Here is a 21,533-nt window from a genome sequence, read left to right as displayed (position 1 = left end):
AAAAGAAATAAGAAATAAAGTCACGTGTAAAAATATTGATTGGTTGACTAATTTTTTAACGATCGTTACAACATAGAAACCTTACCATCTTTTTGCTGGTTGTGTTTTTGCAGAAATATTATGGTTCCTCTTCTCGGAATGGTGGAATATCAATTGGAATAGTTTAGTTGACCTTGAAAGTTATTTATTTTTTGTTTCAATGTTCCATTTTCTGGTGCTAGCAAGTCTCTTTGGTTAATCATGATTGAGACAACCTTTTTGAGTTTGTGATTGGTAAGGAACGAAAGAGATTTTGAAGGGAAATCTATATTAATTAAGGATGTTATCTTTTTCACAAAGCTTCTTACATTATATTGGCTTAATGTAACATCCCGAAATCGGGTCAGTGACTAAAATGAGAATTTTTGAAATTTGGGGATTAATTTAGGAAAAATTGAAAGTTTAAGAATTTTAATAGGAATATTTCATTATTGGATAAAAGGGTAAATATGAGATGATTATAAGGGTATTATGGTAATTTAGCTTGGAAGATATTTTATCTCCCTTATTTAGGGAGATAACAAGTGTGAAAGGGGAAAAAACTTCAAAAGCTTATCTTCTTTCTTTCTTCTTCTTCCTCTCGTGGCTTCAACTCCCAAAGGTAAGTTGATTTAATTTGGTTAAATTCTGGAATTTATAAGTTGGGATGGAATATTTGGGTATTATATAAGCTTAAGGTAAGCTTATGTAAGCTTAAAGCATTAAGCAGAGAAAATTTGAAAGGAAATTTGATTAAGGGTTGAGAAATGAATTCTTGATATAAAGAGGTTTTTGAAGTTTTAAAGATGGATTTGACTTGTCAATGGGTTAATTAAGAAGTTAAAGGTGATAAAATTGAATTTAGAACACATGGAAAATTTAATGAAATTCTTTGATTCAAGAATTATGGTGGATTATGGGAGATGGTAATGTGTTATAGTGTTATAAGAAGGTTTATATATGTATAGATAAGTTTTAAGGCATAAGGAGGGGTTAACAAGTAGAATTTGAGGTCAAAGTAAGAATTTTCGGGCTCAAAATGTATTTCTGGGTTGTGTGCATCGATGCATCTTCAATGTGCATCGATGCACTCTCAAGTAAATAAACATCGAGTACAGTTGGTGCATTGATGCATGAGGAGTGCATCGATGCATCCCCTTAAAATGGAAACATCAAATGTAATTTGTGTATCGATGCATGGTAGTGCATTGATGCACCTGTTAAAGAATGCATCGATGCACTGTAGAATGCACCGATGCACTTCAATGGGAAATGAAATAAATCGTTATTCAGTCTATGAAATGATAGATTAAAGTATATTAATTGGATACTGATAGTATATATATATGATTGTGTAGACATCATCGAAAGCAAAGTTCGGATAGGTCGACAGAGTAAGATACGCAACGGAAATAAGAGATTAAGAGGGTTTATTGAGACCAGATGAGTACATGATCATAAGTGTATGTTATGTTAAGGAATTAAGACTTGCGATGAGTCTAATTCCGATATTATATGATACAAGTATTAAAGCATAAAAATATAGTGATATGGTGTTAGATGTATCATATATGAGAAAATGCATATGTCTAATTATTGAATGCATATATGTGTGAACTATGTAAATGCATGTATTTACGATAATAGGTCATGTGATCATGAGATATTGATAATAAGTCGTAAGATTACATGCATAGGTAATATGAGTTAAAAGATAATAGATAATATGTTATATGCATATGAGAAAAAAAGGTATATGTGAACTATATGAAATGGAATAAAAAACTATGTGATGTGACCATGTGTGAAAAGGATGAATAATGTGAATTTCATGGGAAAATGCTACGTGAAATTAAACTACGTGACTATGTGATCATATGAAAAGTGATAAAGAGCTATGTGAAAGAACTATGTGATGTGAATATGTAAATGTGTAATGAGGTAAAAGATAATGCCCATGTCATGTGTTATGAGAGCTATAGGTATAGTTGGCATGCCAAGAGTCGAGGGTCTACGCGGTCCTTCGGTACATTGTGGTCTTCGGGATATATGTGTTATATGTGGTCCTTCGGACATCTACGTGGTTCTTCGGGACAAATTCTACGCGCCCCTAGTGGGATTTATACGAGCTGTGGTGACAGCATTGTGCACAACCTCTATGTACTCACATACCTTAAGTTCTCAATAGTGTGCATGGGCTTTGAAAAGAAACCATAATTTGATATAATGATATGTGTGTTTCTCGTGAAATGGTACATGTGATATGCGATATGTATAAGTGATAAGTTAGGATCATATGCTAATAATGGTAACAAGTGTATGGGTAATAGTGATATGAGATGTGATATGGTTATGTATGATATGATCATAATAATTATCCATGTATTGTTGTGTTTGAAGTTATATTATATGTTTATGTTCAATATATGCTCATATGATGGAATTGAATCAATGATAAGGAAATAAGTAAGGATAAACCAGTAAGTGATGGGTTTAATTGGTATATAAGTATAATATGTGTTACATGGGATGTTCATGCATTTGTTAGTTTACTTTATGTATTTACATGTCTCACTAAGTCTATGACATAGCGTGTAAGTGTTTTAAACGTAGGTGTGGATAAGTCAGAAGATCAAGTTTCGGATCCGTAGAGCAGCATATCTCCGTACAAAGTTCAAATCAGAAATATTTTGTAAAGTATGTTTTGTTATGTAATTCGGTATATTGGCATGTAATTAAGTCATTAAATATGTACGCTCTGATAGAGTTAGTTAAGGTTTTAAACATGTTTATGTAAAATAATTACTCTATAAAATAGAAGTTTTAAATTTTCTATGGTTTCTTTTATAAAAATATGTGTTTTGACTAGTCAATGTGACACCTCGGATTCGTATCTGGGTCGGATAAGGGTTGGGGGTGTTACACTTAAGGAATCGAAAGATGATTGGTGGATTAATCCGCGTTGTGAACCGAAAAACGTCTCTGGTGGTTTTTGCGAGGTATATGCGAGGTGTACTCCTGCAGTAGATTTTGTCAAATTCTTTGTAGCTGGAAATGTGGCAGCAACAACGTCGGGTTGCGGGGGAGTCTTTCTCTCGAAGGATAATGTTAAAAGAGCTTTGGAGATTTTCATTGAGGCTAAGTGGCCGGGGAAGAGTACGCTAAAGGTTTTATTGCCCTCAAAGACAATGTGGAAGTGGTTAGTGGATGTGGAATCAAGGCCGTGGAATTGGTGGCAATGCTTAATATTGATCGACAGGTTGGTGAGTTCCATTAAAGATGCTCATTTCTCTACTTCCAGCTGGCAACTTTCTTCTTTGGCTAGTCATCTGGCAATGAAAGGAATATATTGAGTATTATGTTTAAAGCATGGTGGTAACTTATTCGAAAGTTGCGAAATCGGGATTGGCTTAGAGATCGCTATGCCTTTGGCTTTGGTTATTGTTTGTTTTGTTTTTATTGCAATGATCTATAGTGTTGTCCTATTTGTAGCAACCTAGTTCTTCACTCTTTTCCATGTGGGAGGTCTGTTGTGGCTACTATATGGACTGTTTTGTTGCATTTTGTTGTTATGTAGATAAGGAGTCTTTTATTCTTTGCTGGCAGGATCGGAGGACTTCATATAGGTTGTTTGGTTTAGATGGGATTATATTTCAATGCAACGTGATGTTAGTAATATTGTGGTGGCCTGCTTGTATCCCAGCTTTATGTTTGCATGGCCTCGGGGGATATGGTGCATCTGTGTGGCTGAAGCTTTATTATTATTTGTTTCTCTGCCCCAAGTCAAGAGTACTCTTTTCCTCCATTTAGGTTTAGGATTTTTTTAACGAGGCTTTTGAGTCAGGCTCGATTAATAAAAATCATTTTGTTGACCAAAAAAAAATAATAACGTTGGCAATGTTAAGCACCTAAATTAATCGGAAAAAAATGTAAGCATTGAAATAGGAAAAGAGATATAATTTGGGCACTTTTTTTTACATCAAGCCTTAAATAAATTTGTTTTGTAATCAAGTAACTATCTCTATAGATGAATACTGCAAATTTCTATTACAGGTCATGTTTTTTTATGACCGTTCCTTTTGTATTCTTTACTGTCCACATTAGTAAATTTGTTTTCCTTTTGCTCGTAATTTTTTTCAAAAGAATGTCTAACGTAAACTTTTAATATTTATTTTATTCTGCTATCATTATACTTATTTTCTAACTGTTTCCATGTCTTTCTCAACTGTAAAAGTGTAAATTAAACTTTGATTAATTACAATATATGACCAGAAATTTTGTGCACTAATCTCGACTGCTCACATATTCTATACAAAACGATAGCGATCTCTCTACATGCATAAAATATGGAAGTTGTTGGATTATTAGAGTTTTGATATCATAGCTTTCGACAAAATGAGACATTAAGAAAACTACCTTAAACACAGCATATAAATATATCCAACATCTATTAGAAAACAAACTATTTATTAATGTGAATGTGATATTAGGTCGAAAGGAATTGCGAATGTTAAAACAAATTAAAACTTTGGGTTTAAATTTGAATAATAATAAAAATAGGACCCAGTTTCCTGTTACATTTTCTCTGCATAAATTCTAAAAGTTGATGTGCCCTAATACATTTGGTCGTCCATTAACATATCCATAATCACTTTGTACGCCTTCTATTTCTCTTACCGTGAATCAAAAGATGTTTCCAACTTGCACGAACCAATTAATTTCAGTGGTTAAAGAAATAATTGTTATTCTTAAAGATTTCGAATTCGAGTACCAGCGACTGTAGGGTATTTAAGCGTTTATTGTCAAATGATTGAAAATCTTTAGAATAAATATTACCATTTATAATCACCCTAGAGTAAAAAAATTCTTACTTAATCTAATCAATTCATTAAATTCGTTATTTTGTAATCTTTTAACTTAATAGCAGTCAGATTACGAGAATAGACATAATTTCAATAACATATTAAGTATGAGGTTTACTTAAATTAGGAGTTAAGTTGTATGAGGTTAAAGTTTACTAGTTGTTCATGTAATCTATCAAAAATTTATTTAGTCTTGTTATTTAAAGATATATTTTAGTTTAAAGAAAATATTTTTAATCTTTATATGTTTGGAAAAACATTTAATTTACTCAGTTTATAAATCGATAAACAATTAGTTTAATGTTATGAACTAAAATATTTACTTTTTAATACATAAATTTAAAATGTTATTTTTAATAATAAAAAACTAAAATATTTTTTAATATGATAAGGAACTTTTGGTAAAAGAGTGAATTGGTCTGTGTTGTGATGGAGCTTTCCCCTCTTTTGAAGCAAGCGGCAGAATATTATGTCACATTGCCCAAATACAAATCAATAACTCATCATAATGTTCGGTGTTCCATAAATCATTTCTGTCACATTGTAATTTCTTTTTCATATTTTTTTAATTCAGCAAATATTTAATTCATAGATTATTAATTAATTAATTTCTTAAATTTAACCTTTAACGTCATTTCCTTGTCCCATCATCAAATTGCTTTATTTCAGACAAATTAAGAATTTATCTTTTCTTTTAGCATTTGTTATTTCTTTTCAAATTAATTTGCATCACATATTTCCAAACTATAATCTTCTTTTAAATTAATATTTAAATATTTTAATTTTATCTTTTAACTATAATTATTATTCTAAACGAGTCCTTAAACTTTTGAATATTTCAATTTCATCCTCAAATTATGACCTTCATTCTAAATTAGTCTCCAAACTTCTTGAACATTGCAATTTTATCCCAAACTAATATATATATATATACTAATCACATCCTTTGTTAATAAAATCTTTAGGCCAAGTTATATTATTATATGTTTGAAAAAAATTAAGTTAAACTGTGGTTGAAACTAATTTAAAATGAAGACTCAAAAGTTTGGGACCAATTTTGAAAGAGGGTCATAGGTTAGGGATGAAATTAGAATGTTTAAAATTTAAGGACTAATTTAAAATAAGAGTCATAGTTCAAGGATGAAATTAAAATATTCAAAAGTTTAAGAATTAATTTAAAGTAGAGGCTCTAGTCTGGGGACATATAATACAATTAAATCATTCTTTTCATTAATCTTATGTTGCATTAATTAATCTATAGCTCAGTCAAAAAATATATGTTATATATTTCTTTTAATTTAATATTTGTAATTAAACTTAAAAATTGAATTTAACTTATACAGTGTGTTTGACTTTGAATACCAAAATATAATTTGTAAGGGTGGTTTTATTTTTTTTGGTATAATTATCAATTTCTTATTTATTAATTAATTAATTCGGATCAGGTACTGCAAAGGCAATGGTGACCTCTCAACCCAATTTGCTCCATCCACAAGCGTCAGAATTTAAACCTTTTACCTTACTTAAGGGATATAGTGCTTCATCCCATTAGACCAACTGGTTATTGGTAATTTATAATAACGGTGATTACACTATTTTCTAACTATAAAGAATTATCAGTTGTTATACATACTGTAATTATAGAAAATTACAATTCCCACATGTTTAATAGGTAAAATGGCATTGTACATAATTTGATAGGACCAATTAATTTAAAAATAAAAAAAAGTTTAGAAGTCATTATAATTAATTATACGCATAATTATAATAATTTTTTCATAAGAATTGAAAAGTGTAACTAAATGTTCTGATTACATTCAATTTAGTAGAACATGTCATCAATTACAATGATCACTCGACGTACTACACCTTAGTAATTACAATAAATTACACACAAATTCAATTACTTTATTACGTCCCAAACACTTCACATGAAGTTAGGGATAACGCTGGGTTGAAATTTGAAGAGGCGAACTTAGGTTTAATTTGTATATTTTCAATATTAAGAGACCTAAAAAGTAATTTGACCTAAAAAAAAATAGGAGCCAAGCTTAAGTCTCCTTGTTTCAAAAGTAAATAAAAAAAATAAGAGCCAAGGCTTAAAACAAGTGTATAATGTGAGTTTGGGGTGATTCATGATTAAAAAGAATATTTCTGAATTTGAGTATCGATACTAAATCATTGATATCGATATTGTTCTTTGTAGGGTAAAATATGATATTTTGTAAAGGAAGTACCGATACTACTCCTCTAGTATTGTTACTGAAGGCTTGTTGTCGATGCGAGGATATTTTTAGGAGACTTCGAGGCTTAAATTGTTACCAATACTCAAAGTGAGTATGGATAACCTATGGGTTGGTATTGATACACAAGGTATGATATCTATACCAAAGGTAATTACTGGACTTCGAGATTATTTTCGATATCGATACTCTAGGGAAATATCGATACACATGAGTTGGTATCGATACCACCAATGAACTTTGCTTAGTGGAAGTTGAATTTTTTAATAAGGTTTGAATGTGAAGAGTCTAATAACGATAGAGATCGATTAATAAGTAATATGTTGAAACTTAATAATGAGAATTCGATTTATAATGTTATGATTGATAACATGTGTGTGATAAGTATAAGAACATTATGATGTAATATTCTATAAGACTTATACATTTGTTTGACACTCGAGAAATGACCAAGGCATCCAAGTTACTAGTATATGACTATCGTCAGATATACTTGATGTGTTTAAATACTTTTGTGGTGTATAAACAAAGTAGTATGAATCCTTATGTACGTAATCTTGCTTCAAATATTTCAATATTTCAATTTTAGGCGTAATAAAAAAGCCTACAAAAAACCCAAAATAAAACCAAACGCTAAACAATATACGTAATAAACAACGATAAACTATGTATTTAGTACCTAAACTATCAATTTTGATCTATTTTAATATCTAAACTTTTACTTTTTTCAAAATTATACATAACGTTTAGTTTTTGTTTCATTTTAGTACCATATCGGTCGCCATTAAAAGCTATACCACATCAGCTCGTCTATTAAGTTTTTTATGATGGATACTAAAATGAAACTAAAACTAAACATTAGGTATAGTTTTAAAAAAATAAAAGTTTAAGTATTAAAACGTAATAAAACTGATAGTTTAAATACTAAAGGCGTAATTTGTCATGAAAAAACCCTACACTAGGGTTTTTCTGATATATGCGATAGAGCAGGGAGAAAGAAAAGAAAAACACCATTTTATTAGACTATCTTCGCCGCCGCCTGTTATTTCATAGCAACAATGGTACTTTCTCTCGCTTTCTAGTTTTGTGTTTTGCTTGTGAGAAAATATTTGCAAGAGAACATCTTTAATAAGTTTGTTTTGTTGATTCCAGATCATCCCAGAGAAGAACCGCCGCGAGATCTCCAAGTACCTTTTCCAAGGTAATTAAATAAAAAAAATCTCCATTTCGAATTATCTGTAAAAGGTTTAGATATTTGGATTGAAAATCTGCGTTTTTTTTTTGTTTACCAGAGGGTGTTTGCTATGCAAAGAAAGATTACAACTTGGCGAAGCACCCAGAAATCGATGTTCCGAATCTTCAAGTAATAAAGCTGATGCAAAGCTTCAAATCTAAGGAATACGTGCGTGAAACTTTCGCTTGGATGCATTATTACTGGTACCTTACCAATGACGGCATTGAGTTCCTAAGGACTTACCTGAATCTCCCTTCTGAGATCGTGCCAGCTACTTTGAAGAAGCAAGCTAAGCCTGCTGGTCGTCCTATGGGCCCTCCTGGAGACCGCCCACGGTAATTGTTTTGGGTTCTTTGCTCTTTTATTTTGTATTTCTTTTCTGTGTTTATAGTTTGGTGATTTTTTTTATTTGCTAATATTCTGTTGGTTTTATTGGTTATGAATCAGTGGTCCACCACGCTTTGGTGACGGTGAGAGGAGATTTGGTGACAGGGATGGCTACCGTGGCGGTCCACGAGGAGGAGGTGATTTCGGGGACAAAGGAGGAGCTCCTGCTGACTATCAGCCTTCATTCAGGGTAATGCTGCATAAAGTTTCTAACTTGTACTTTTTACTTATGAATAGCTGACAGCAGGGATTTAAATTGTTGTTATGGTCGCTGAATTGGTTTACTGTGATTGCGGCAATAGCACCAGCGGTGCTCTTGCGGTTATTGCTGGCATCACCTTTATGAGATAACAGTTTTGGATGGTGCATTTACCGCCATATAACAGCCGCTATTCAAATCCCTGGCTGAAAGTTGCTTGTTCTGTTCCTTTTTTTATCATTTCATTCAATTGGGTGCACAAATTACCTTTTGTCAATTTATGTATTGTAGGATAGTTGTTTTTGCTTTTGGTTGGCTTAAGATAATTGCCCTTATGATTGAATATTACAATCAGCTTAGCAAGTAATTCTTTTTTGTCTGTTTTTGTACATTTCGGAATGATTTGCTCGCCTTTTAGTATTCCCCTGACTAAACTGTACCTATTTCAATTTTGATCAAGGTATAAATTTGAGGTTAGTTGTTGCTTGTGGCTGACTTATAACTTTGAAACAGATCTGTGTGAAATAAATGCTTGTTGTTTCACTTTCAGTTTGAAGGAAGTAATTTTCATGTTGAATAATTTTGTCATTTATCTCAAGAGACCATAGAATATGATAGTCGTTGTGTATGCATTGATGAGGTCATGTTTTAAACAAACTGAAAGGCTTGATAGAATTTCTAACTTTTGAACTCACAGGGTCCTGGAACAAGGCCTGCCTTTGGTCGTGGAGGTGGTGCTTATGGTAATGCTGGACCTGCCGGCAGTTTAGGCCTTCCCTGAGATGGATGATTTTCCATGAGAGTTTTGTCAATTTAGGTTTGTTGGCAGTTGGAGTTAATACAAGGTTGTCTTGTGCTTTCATGTTTTAATCATTTTTATTGTTGGATGATTATAAGGTATTGCTTCTCCCCGATTTATCCGTACACACATTTTGTTGTGTTGCAGTAGAATACTGATAATTTCATTCTAGTTTGAAGGTTAAAGTCATAATATAACGGAATGCTGCACTCTTACATGAATGCTAGTCGCTTACAGTTGATTTATATAACACATTCTCTCACAGGGCGAGTCAAATTTGACTCAAAAATTCAATTTTTGATTCGAGTCGAAAAGCTTGACTCTCCATGATATATTTATATCATTTATAAAGAAACATATATATATATTATAGTTATAAAAAATCATTTAAATTAGAATGAAATAGTATCATAATATTATAAATATTTATAATTAAATTAAAAAAAACTTGAATAACTCGACGTGATTCAATTCAAATTTTATAAATTTAACTCGAGAAAATTTTAAATTAAATTTGAGTTATAAAATAAGATGGGTCAATTCGAAATTCATTTTTTGTTTTATTTGAGACGATCAAATGCCAACCCCTATTTTCTTACATGTTTCATCATCCCGCTTATATCGTTTAGGACGAACTTGCACTACTTTATTGTGCAAAAGTACCGTTGAAGCCCTCATTAGGGGTAACAACATGTTGAATTGAATTTTTGGTCAATCCAACCTGACTTAAAATATATCATTCATTCGAATCCAACTCTTAAAGTATAATTTTGATATGATTCGATATAACTTGATATAAAATAAGAATCTAATTAAAAAATGTATAGAAAAATATTATAATAATTATCCATAGATTCATACAGAAAAAATATACTATTACTCCCAAATTGAGTAGAAATTTTTTCACTCTCCACCTATATCCGACCCAACTTCACCCATATATAAAATTTGGCCCGACCTGCCCTAAATTTAATTCTTCCTTTTTTTATTAATTTTAACACTGTCAAATTAAATCGATCAAAATCCATCGATTTTAAGTTACCATCCCTGGCACTCGCGAAATTATCCAACATCTGAACAAAAGTAGAAATCCCTTGGTCAGCTAGCCGAATATTGTGGCAGTAACATGAAATTGTTGCTGCCCATGATGCCAAGCCTCTCTCAGGCATATGATCGAACAGTTTTCTGCTGTATTCTGTACATCCACATTTCATGTTCATGTCCAGAAGAGAGTTGTCTACAAAGACATCCGTTTGCAATCTAGATTTTAATACAGCGGAGTGAATGCAAGAACCCAATTCTATGTTCCTCCATAGTGTACATAATTTAAATGCATGGGCTGTTGATACATAACAGAGTCGATAGCCAAAAATTCTTAGATAATATTATCGGGACAAATGTAAAATTTTATATTAAAAGATCAAATTTATAAAATTTTAAGATAGAAAACTTTTGAAATTTATAAAAGCCCTTAAGTATCAGACGTACTAGTAACACGGAATCGTTATTAACATGGCAGATGGCGCCAAGACAAACCACAGACAACAACCTAAAAACACTCGACCATCATGCATGCAGTAAACCTTAGGCCCGAAGCAGGCACAAATATGTAGTATTGACTATTTGTTTATGACATTCAGCTACCTAGTCTACCTCTTCCATCTTGCTCTCCTCGTTAGCCTCTTCCTCCAAGGATGGCATGTCGACGTCGTCGGCAGCAGTATGATCATCATCATCAATGCTCAGTCCCAGCTTCAACATCCTGTGAATTCTTGCTGCAAATGTGTTGGGATCATCCAGGCTGAAACCAGATGTCAAGAGAGCAGTCTCGTAGAGCAGAAGCACCAAGTCCTTCACTGATTTGTCATTTTTATCAGCCTCTGCCCTCTTTCTTAGCTCCTCCATTATGCCATTGTCCGGGTTGATTTCCATCGTCTTTTTGCTAGACATGTAAGCGCTCATGCTGTTATCTCTCAGAGCCTGTGCCTTCATAATCCTTTCCATATTGGCAGTCCATCCATACTCTCCGGTGACCAAGCAGCAAGGAGAGTCCACAATTCTATCAGACACAACCACCTTCTCCACCTTGTCTCCTAGAATCTCTTTAATTGTCTTGCAAGGTTCTCAAACGATTTCTTCTTCTCTTCCCTTTTCCTTTTCTCTTCTTCGGACTCCTCCTCGAGCTTTAGCCCTTCTTTAGTTGCAGAGACCAATTTCTTTCCGTCGTACTCCTTCAATTGCCCGACGGCATACTCATCAATAGCATCTACCATGAACAGCACTTCATATCCCTTCTTCTTGAGTCTCTCAAGGAATGGTGAGTTCTCAACAGCTTTTTTGCTCTCACCGGTGATGTAGTAGATATCTTTCTGACCTTCCTTCATCCTAGTAACATAGTCTTTCAAGCTGGTCATCTCGTCACCACTCTTTGTAGAATAGTACCTAAGCAAGTCAGCAAGCTTCGCCCTGTTTTGGCTATCTTCATGAATACCCAACTTGATGTTCTTGGAGAATGCTTCATAGAACTTGTTGTAGTCATCTTTGCTTTCTGCGATCTCGAAGAACATCTCGATGCATTTTTTCACCAGGTTCTTCCTTATGACTTTAAGAATCTTGTTTTGCTGCAGCATTTCACGAGATATATTCAAAGGAAGATCGTCGGAGTCGACAACCCCCTTGACAAACGACAGATACTCAGGAATGAGTTCTTCGCAGTTGTCCATTATAAACACCCTCCTAACGTAGAGCTTAATATTGTTCATCTTCTTCCTTGTGTCGAAGAGATCAAACGGGGCTCTCTTGGGTACAAAGAGGATAGCCTTGAACTCCAGCTGCCCCTCGACGGAGAAGTGCTTCACGGCAAGGTGGTCCTCCCAATCATTAGTGAGACTCTTGTAGAACGACGCGTATTCCTCCTTGGTAATCTCCTCTGGTTTTCTCAACCAAATTGGTTTCTGCTTGTTAATAAGTTGCCACTCATGGCTCACCTCCTTAACCTTCTTCTTCTTCGACTTCTTTTCTTTGTCCTCATCGACCTCTTCCACATCTCCTTCCTCTTCCTTCTTGGTTTCCTCATCTTCGTCGTCACTGACCTCCTTCTCAGTTGTCTTCTCAGTCCATAGGTAAATTGGGTAGCTGATGAACTCGGAATGCTTCTTCACTAGATCCTTTATCTTCCTCTCCTCCAAGTACTCCAACTAGATTATGTAAACGGAAGGTTCATCAATAACAAGAATCATATCAAAACAATAATTACATGTACTACCACCTCATTGACATCAATTTACCATAACTCACCTGATCGTCTTTAAGGAAGAGGGTGATCTTGGTACCTCTGCCAAGAGGTTCACCAGTCACATCCCGAGTGACCGTAAAAGACCCGCCGGCCTGAGACTCCCAAACATATTGCTCGTCGTCATTGTGCTTTGTTATGACAATCACCTTCTCCGCTACCAAGTAAGCAGAGTAAAATCCTACTCCAAACTGACCGATCATGCTGACATCAGCACCCGCCTGTAAGGCCTCCATGAACTCTTTTGTTCCAGACCTCGCAATTGTTCCCAGATTATTCACCAAATCTAGACAACAAATTATGATTAATACCCCAAATTGTACATTTTCTAATTGGAAAGATTGTTAATTAATAATGTACCTGCTTTGGTCATGCCAACGCCACTGTCGACAATAGAGAGAGTTTTATTAGCTTTATCAGGGATGATTCTGATAAAGAGCTCCGGCTGAGCTTCGAGCTTGCTCTTGTCTGTTAAGCCCTCAAATCGGATCTTATCCAATGCCTATGAAAACACAAAATTCAGATTCTAAATCAAACATGTCAATCTCTCCCTAAGCGAGAAAAGGAAACAAAAGTAAACAGAAAATAACAGATCATAATAAAAATTATTTTTTCTCTATCGCTAGCCAAATAAACAATAGCTTCTGTTCAAATCTGAAAACATTTCCGTTTGCTCAATATCAATATAGCATTAGTAAGAGTAGAAACAAGCTAAATGTATGGCAGAAACAGGTAAACCATTTAAATTCCAAGGAAAGCTTCCTTTTCCACTGGATCATTTTCTCATAGCCAAGAGCACGGATTCAAATAACAGTTGGATAACATAATAGCAATTGTTATATAACGGCACTGTAAAATAAATTGTAAAATAAATCACACCAATAATAGTAGACCGTTATATTTCCCGTTACTATAAACACAATGCAACCGAAATCGGCTAAAGAGAAGAGAAACAGGAAAGCAGACATAAGTAATGTTATATACGTACATCAGAAGAATTGCTGATGAGCTCACGAAGGAAGATCTCTTTGTTACTGTAGAAAGTGTTGATGATCAAACTCAGTAGCTGGTTGATCTCCGCCTGGAATGCGAAGGTCTCCGACTCTGATCCCATATGCACGTCCGCCATCACTTTCAGATCAAAGGATCAAGGGGAAGAAGAAACCGAGCTTACGATTGATGATACTATTAAGATGACAATGCTGAAACGATGGAAAATTTCCTCGTTTTCTTTTCGAATTTCGCCTTGGATTTTTCTCTTGCTTGACAAACAGCAGGAAGACGTGAAATATATAGTGAGAGGAAGAAAGTAACGGAAGTGTGTGGAATGGGGGTTTCCCGCGGGTTCTAGATTTTTCTTATTTCCTTTTCTGCCCTTCATTCTTAACCGCTCAGTCCAGAATCTTCGTTCCATGATTTGGTTCGGATGGTAAATTACATTGAAATAATTTAATAATTTAAAAAATATTAATAAAAAATATTGAAATATCTTTTTATCTTTTAACTTTTATAAATTTGTTAAATTATAATAAAATAATCATTATATTATAAAATAATGATAAATTGAAACATTATTTTATAATAATTCGATAAAATTAATAATTATTTTTAATATTTTAATAAATTCTAATATTATTTTAGGCCAATGGTTTTAATAATTAAAAAAAATTAATGGTCATCTATATGCTTTAATTTTTTTATCTAATATTTGGGCTAGTGGTTTTGGAGGGAATATTATTTTAGGGATTTCCAGACTTGGTAATTTTATTATTTTGAAATAAAAATTTACAAGCTTTTGAATCTAATATTTTTATTTTTAAGTTAACTAATATATAAGTTATAAAATTATTAAATGTAACACTTGATAATTTACATCCCATGAGAAGCACAACGACCACAATAATCGAAAACAAAGATAATTTTAGGATTGATAGTTCTTAAACTTGCTTACAATCTTCCATACTTCCGCGACTAAAAAGAATGATAATATACTATAAATTTAGATATCATAAAAGATATAAATACATAATATTTCATATATTTAAAAACTCGTTATTTATACTTGTAATATCTCAAAAACTAATCTAGAAAATTTTTAATATTTGATAATCGAAAATTTATGTTTTAATAAATTATTTTGTTATTTTAGATATTAGAGAATGAGATTAGTTTTATTTTATAGCAATAAATAATAATCGGTGTCGAAAAAGATTTAAGGATTAAAGTGTGATAAATATAGAACATAGTGACATTGGTAGAAAGTGGAATTTTGATGCTTAAATGAAAAAAGGTAAATTATGCTTTAGTACTTAAGCTATCAGTTTTAGTTTATTTTAGTACTTAAACTTTTAATATTTTTTAAAACTTTACCTAACGTTTAATTTTGTTTCATTTTAGTAGCTCGTCATTAAAAACTTAACGCATTTAGTACCTTAACTATCAGTTTTGGTCCGTTTTAGTACCTAAATTTCAATCTTTTTCAAAACTTAACGTTACGTTTTTAACGGGTACTAAAATGAAGAAAAAAAACTACACGTTAGGTATGATTTTAAAATATTTGAAAGTTTAAGTACTAAAATGGATCAAAATTGATAATTTAGATACTAAACACATAGTTTATCCAAAAAATAATGGCTATAGGTTTAATTAGATTATGCAATAATCAGTTTGCCGATGAAAAAAGATGAAGGATTAAACATAGAATTCCATCATTTTTCAAAATGCTAAATAAACTACTTAGGTGTAAAATTCTTATAAATTGATCAATTTTCATAAATTATTAAATTAGTTAACCCACATGAGAGAGTTTCCTACACTGCAACTTACGAACAAATAGACGATGAAACTACTACATCTTCAACCTTGGAAAAACATCATTGAAACCCTTTTGAAAGCTCGAAACGCTTAATTCTCTCTAAGATTCAAGTTTTTTCTTTCACCAAATTAAAAAATTAAATATATATTTGGAATCCTCGTCTCATAAGCTTCCCATTGATAATCTCAATTATATGCTGGGTAAATTTATCCTAAACCCTAAATTAAATCTTAATTAGGATATATGACAATTTGAGAATTTTTATTGAAACTGCTTATAAATGATAAAGTTGTCATTGAAAATATGTTCTTTCTCATTCCTAGAGTAAGAGCATTCGATGAAGGTAATCATACAAAGAAGGAAGGCTAAGGTTCCTGCTAGTGTTTAATTTTAGATAAAGCCGAGCAGCTTCAGTTGAGGTAATCGATCATGTAGATAATATGTACGCATTGCTATTAACTCAGAGCAATAAGATTGCAAACATGGTTACTGAAAGTATTGATAAGTTCTACGGATATTTGATCATGATGTTTATCTACTGTGATGGTACTGAAATCATTGATATTTCTAATGATTTTCGAGATTCCTTTCTGATTAAATCGAGTTTATGTGAACTATGAGGTCAATTATGTAATTTATAAGTAATGTTACTATGATTACCCATTATTATCTTGTTGAGTTCGAGGTACAGTTAACATTTCATAGAGTCCAACACATTTGTATGAGTATTGTTAAACTTTGATCTCGTTAGTGACAGAACGATGTTGATATTTGGTTGAACTTATGTCTAGGCAATGACGGAGAATTGACCATTTTTATGTACTTTTACACTGTTAATAGTGACGTAGATGATTCGTGTATCCATACTTCAAAAGAACACCATTAGACTATTAATTAAACTAATGTTATGTTCCTGTTCTTTGATATTGATATTGTTTTTATTATTGATGACTTTGTTATTGATTAAGATAGAATATCATGATTCTAGATGTTTCGTTTAGTAGGGTTGATAACTAACTAAGTTATATAAGCTTACTTTGTTTAATGATTTTCAGGGCATCGATCATCGTAGTTGATTTTAAGATTACATCCAGCGGTTGCAAGTCATTTTCGACTTTGTCAGTGTAAAGATTCTTTTTACTAAAAACTCCTAGAATGGTGGCTATGTGAAACTTTTAGAATGACGGTTATTTTCTTATAGGAGGTGTTTTGTGCTCACCGTGAGACCAAATAAGTTACGATGTTTGTAGGCGGTTTACTACTTTTGGTTTGGGCGAAGAGCCACAACATTAAGAGATCGATCGTTGATTAGTGTCAAAGTACTTTGTCTCCATGAGAAAGTAGAGAGAAGATGAGCAAATGAGAGGTGGTTTCATTTGGGTCGCATCCAATCTCTCGATCATGCTCGAGAGGTTTTATAGTAGTCTTTAGTATGTGTGTTGGTCAAAGGATCATAACGGTTGCCCGTAATCTAGCAGATTAGGTGAATAAGGTCAAGCGACGATGAATTTGGTTCTAGTAGGTCACATGGATCTATAAGAAGTCATGTCAATAAGTCGTGAATTCTCGAGAGATGTTAGATATTCAAGATCCTTCTTTCGGAAATATTCTCTCTGTCTCTTAGAGTTTCCTTGATGTCGGAGGATAAAAATACTTTAGGGTTCTCAGGTAGCTATGAGACGTCGACAATAATATGTGCGGAGTACCTTTAATCGGGTACAACATTTGTCTTTTAACAGGGGTACAACAACGCTAATTAACACTGACCAGTTAACAGGTGTTGTGAACTTCTATTAGGTGAATAAATTGAACCAGTGGTCCAAACCAATTGCCTTTATAAATATTGTTTTAGTAACGAAATGAAAGAAGAAACTTTTAAATTTCTGATGATATTACTAATATTATTTGAGAAAGAAGAAATTTGATCTTTACTTCATTTTGTGAAATCATGTAAAGAGCACATTTAGAGTTAGACACTTGGGAAATCCTCCTCCGGAAAGTTACAGGTATTCTATGGTCCTTGATCCATAAGCAGATTGCATGGCTTAGGAGTAACATCACTTGAAACCCCAGAAATTTCAGTGCAATTCCATTGAATCTTCTTCGGCTTTTTTGCTAGTTCAATGGTAGCATTGGATATGCATATACCAGAAAATGGATGCCCTGGAATTCCTTCCAACCTACCTGCCATTGTCACATTCTCTGCAATAACATCTCGGAAATTTATATTCCGGATAACCGGAATCGCATTCGGATCATAATCATTGTCAGGATGAGAGCCACAATTCCCCGCCATCCAAAACACCATTTTCATAGTTTTCATAGTCATCCTCCTCACATATGTCTTTGACATAGTTCCCTCTTCCCACGGCAGTCTTGATCCGTACGGCTGACTCCGAATTGATGCCTGTGATGTCTTCTGCCCTTACGTCCTTGATCCTACCAGACATCTCACTACCGAGTGCAATCACTGCACTGAAAGGAGAAATGCAGGTGAGACGTCTGATCACTAGTTGCTTTGTTTGCATGCCAAAATTTGATACCATACTGATCCCAGCCACTCTTAACGGCTATGCAATCGTCTCCGGAAACAATGTAGCAGTCCTCGATCCGCGTATTCGTGCAAGAGTCTGAAAGAGCAACAGGAAGCAAAAAGAAAGCTTATTAACACTGATAATGAAATTTATCTTTTATATTCATTGTCCACTTTCTCACCTGGAATGATCCCTTTGGTATTCGGAGAAGTTACCGGTGCGAGGATCGTTAATCCTTGAACTACAACATTGCTGCAATTTTTTTTATCACAAACAACTTGGTAACATGATACAACATGCTGAAGAAAACATTAAGCTATCAAACTGAGGGAAAACCCTGCTGTAAACAGGATGAACATTCCAAGATGGGGAGTTCATCAATGTGATATTAGAGATTTGAACATCTTGTGAGTGCATTATCTCAATAAGGTAAGGCCTTGTGTATTTAAGCTCTCCCTAGTGGAAATTGACCCACTAGGTAACACCCTGACCATCAACAGTGCCATTTTCTCCTGAAAAAAAAATGTTGGAAATCCATAATTTAGTACACTTGATGAATCTAATATTTCGTTTCGAAAAAAATCATCGACGATGATTATGGCTCCGGATACCTGTATCACAACATCAGTAAGGTTGGTTCCAAAAATAAGACTGATGTACCTTCCACCAGCTGCATCCCATCGTTGGACGGTAGAGGGTCGATAACAGCCCATTCACTCTCATCCTAACACATGAACAAGAAAGGAACTACTTAATATCACAAAAATGGATCAGATACACATTGCAATGGTCAGTTTCTGACCTGTGAAGCAAGAATAGTAGCATCCTTATGCAGATACAGAGTAAAATGGCTGGTGAGATTAAAACAACCAGTCAGCCATTTTCCCGGTGGAACGAAGAGTAAAGATCCACCATACGATGCGAACTGGCTCAGGCTATCAATGGCAGCCTGAAAAGCACTTTGTGTTTGATGTTACCCCATCACCAACACCTCCAAAGTCTGTCAATGACTACAACCTGCGGCCGAATCGTCAAACGAGTCTAGAATTCTCACCTTTCGGCTTGCGGCACTATTTTTATCAATCAAAACCAGAAGTATACCAAGTAATAATATGTTACCATAAACCTGCGAATTAAACAAGTGGTTGTTGTGGAAGACGGCTATCGGAGAGAACAAAATCACAACTGATAATTTGAGAAAATAAAAATGAAGATAAATGAGACACAAAATTTACGTGAAAAACCCCTAAATAATATAGGGTAAAAACCACAGGCAACAATAAAAGAATTTCACTATGAGAAAATAGGAATTATAACTTCTCTCGATCTACCAAGGAGAAAACAATGATAATTCTCTCTTGATAAAAAGGAGAAAACAACTCTCAAGAAACTCTCTAGTATTGGAAGAAAGCTAGAATGTTTTGGGATGGTTTTGAAGCTAAATGAGCTAGGGTATTTATAGTTGAAGCTTAAGGACTAATTTGTAAATACCCTAACTTACAATGGCTAAAATTGAGGTTCTACCATTGTTGAAAAATCAACAAATCCTGCACCTACCATTCGGTGCCTACAATTCTTGACTTAATTATTTTTTTTTCTTCAACACCTTTCGGTGCCATGTGCACCAACAATCTCCCACTTGAAGATTTGATTGGAACAATCATATCTTCACATAATTCTTTCTACCTTGTACCATCATGTTGCTTACGTTTCTGACAGACCACACGAGGATCGACACCAAGTAAATTTATCAGTATTGATCGCATTTGTCATGAAATCTGCTATGTTGTCTTTGGTATGGATCTTCTGCATATCTACCGTCTCTTCTTCCACCTTTTCACGAATGAAATGGTACGGAACTTGTATGTGCTTTGTCCTTGAATGAAATGTTGGATTCCTTGCTAAATGCAAGGCGCTTTGACTGTCACAAAACAAAGAGACATACTCTTATTGTGCCCAAGCTCCTCCAATAGCATCTTCAACCAAATTGCTTCTTTACTGGCTTGTGTAGCTGCTACATATTCTGCTTCTATTGTGGATGTAGCCATAACTGACTGCAATTTTGAAACCCAGCTTACAGCTCCACCAGCAACTTTAAACACATATCCTGTAGTAGATTTGTTTTTATCCAAATCCCTGCATAGTTAGAATCGACATACCCATTGATTAGTAAGTTTGATCCTTCGTAACATAATGCAACATTTGAGGTCCCTTTGATGTATCTTAGGATCCTCTTTACTGTATTCCAATGCTCTTTGCCTGGATTCGCCATGTACCGACTAACCACTCCCACTGCTTGTGCAATATCTGGTCTTATGCATATCATAGCGAACATTAAACTTCCCACTGCTGATGCATACGGTACTTGAGACATCTCCATCCTCTCTTTTTCACTGCTAGGACTCATACTGGATGATAATTTGAAGTTAATAGGAAGAGGGGTAAAAATTGACTTACAATCTTGCATGTTGAATCGTGATAAGATTTTCTTCAAGTAATTCTTTTGTGAAAGCCAAATCTTCCTATTACTTCTGTCTCGGTGAATTTGCATCCCTAGAATCTTGTTTGCTGATCCCAAGTCCTTCATTTTAAATTCCCTAGCCAGTTGTGCCTTCAATTCTTCAATATGATCTTTGTTGGGTCCTGCAACCAACATGTCATCCACATACAACAGCAATATAACAAAATCGTTATCACCAGACCTCTTGAAATAAGCACAAGGGTCTGCATTAAGTCTATTGTATCCAAGGCACATAATGAAGGAATCAAATCTCTTATACCAACACATCGGCGCCTGCTTTAGACCGTAAATAGATTTGTTCAACCTGCAAACCAAGTTCTTCTTTTCTTTTTCTTCAAATCCTTCAGGTTGGAGCATATAAATCTCTTCTTCAAGATTTCCATGAGAAAAGTTGTTTTAACATCTAGCTGCTCTAGATGCAAGTTCAATGTAGCACACATTGCCAAAACTACTCGAACTGTTGTTAGTCGAACCACAGGAGAAAATATTTCATTGAAATCAATACCTTCTTTTTGAGCATATCCTTTGACCACCAGTCTTGCACGATACCTCTCAACTTGATCGTCATCATTTCGCTTGATTTTGAAGACCCATTTGTTACCAATTGGCTTCCTTCCTTGTGGTAGTGG

At 33.9% G+C, this 21,533-nt stretch overlaps 1 protein-coding gene and 2 pseudogenes across 1 annotated transcript; 1 reads left to right on the top strand and 2 right to left on the bottom strand.

Moving 5' to 3' along the window:
• Positions 1-8,237: 8,237 nt before the first annotated feature.
• Positions 8,238-9,911, top strand: LOC120117439 (40S ribosomal protein S10-2-like). Its single transcript, XM_039137726.1, has 4 exons — positions 8,238-8,324; positions 8,416-8,692; positions 8,805-8,934; positions 9,641-9,911. The coding sequence occupies exons 2-4, from the start codon at positions 8,499-8,501 to the stop codon at positions 9,722-9,724; spliced, it is 408 nt and encodes a 135-aa protein (XP_038993657.1). The 5' UTR covers positions 8,238-8,324; positions 8,416-8,498; the 3' UTR covers positions 9,725-9,911.
• A 1,275-nt stretch (positions 9,912-11,186) lies between these two features.
• LOC120117461 lies at positions 11,187-14,285 on the bottom strand (annotated as a pseudogene).
• A 3,533-nt stretch (positions 14,286-17,818) lies between these two features.
• LOC120117209 lies at positions 17,819-20,546 on the bottom strand (annotated as a pseudogene).
• Between the last annotated feature and the right edge of the window lie 987 nt (positions 20,547-21,533).

This window comes from Hibiscus syriacus, unplaced genomic scaffold (genome assembly GCF_006381635.1).
Source record: "Hibiscus syriacus cultivar Baekdansim isolate YM2019G1 unplaced genomic scaffold, ASM638163v2 tig00110319_pilon, whole genome shotgun sequence".
In the NCBI taxonomy this organism is placed as follows: Eukaryota; Viridiplantae; Streptophyta; class Magnoliopsida; order Malvales; family Malvaceae; genus Hibiscus; species Hibiscus syriacus.
This window is presented reverse-complemented; position numbering and strand designations above follow the sequence as displayed.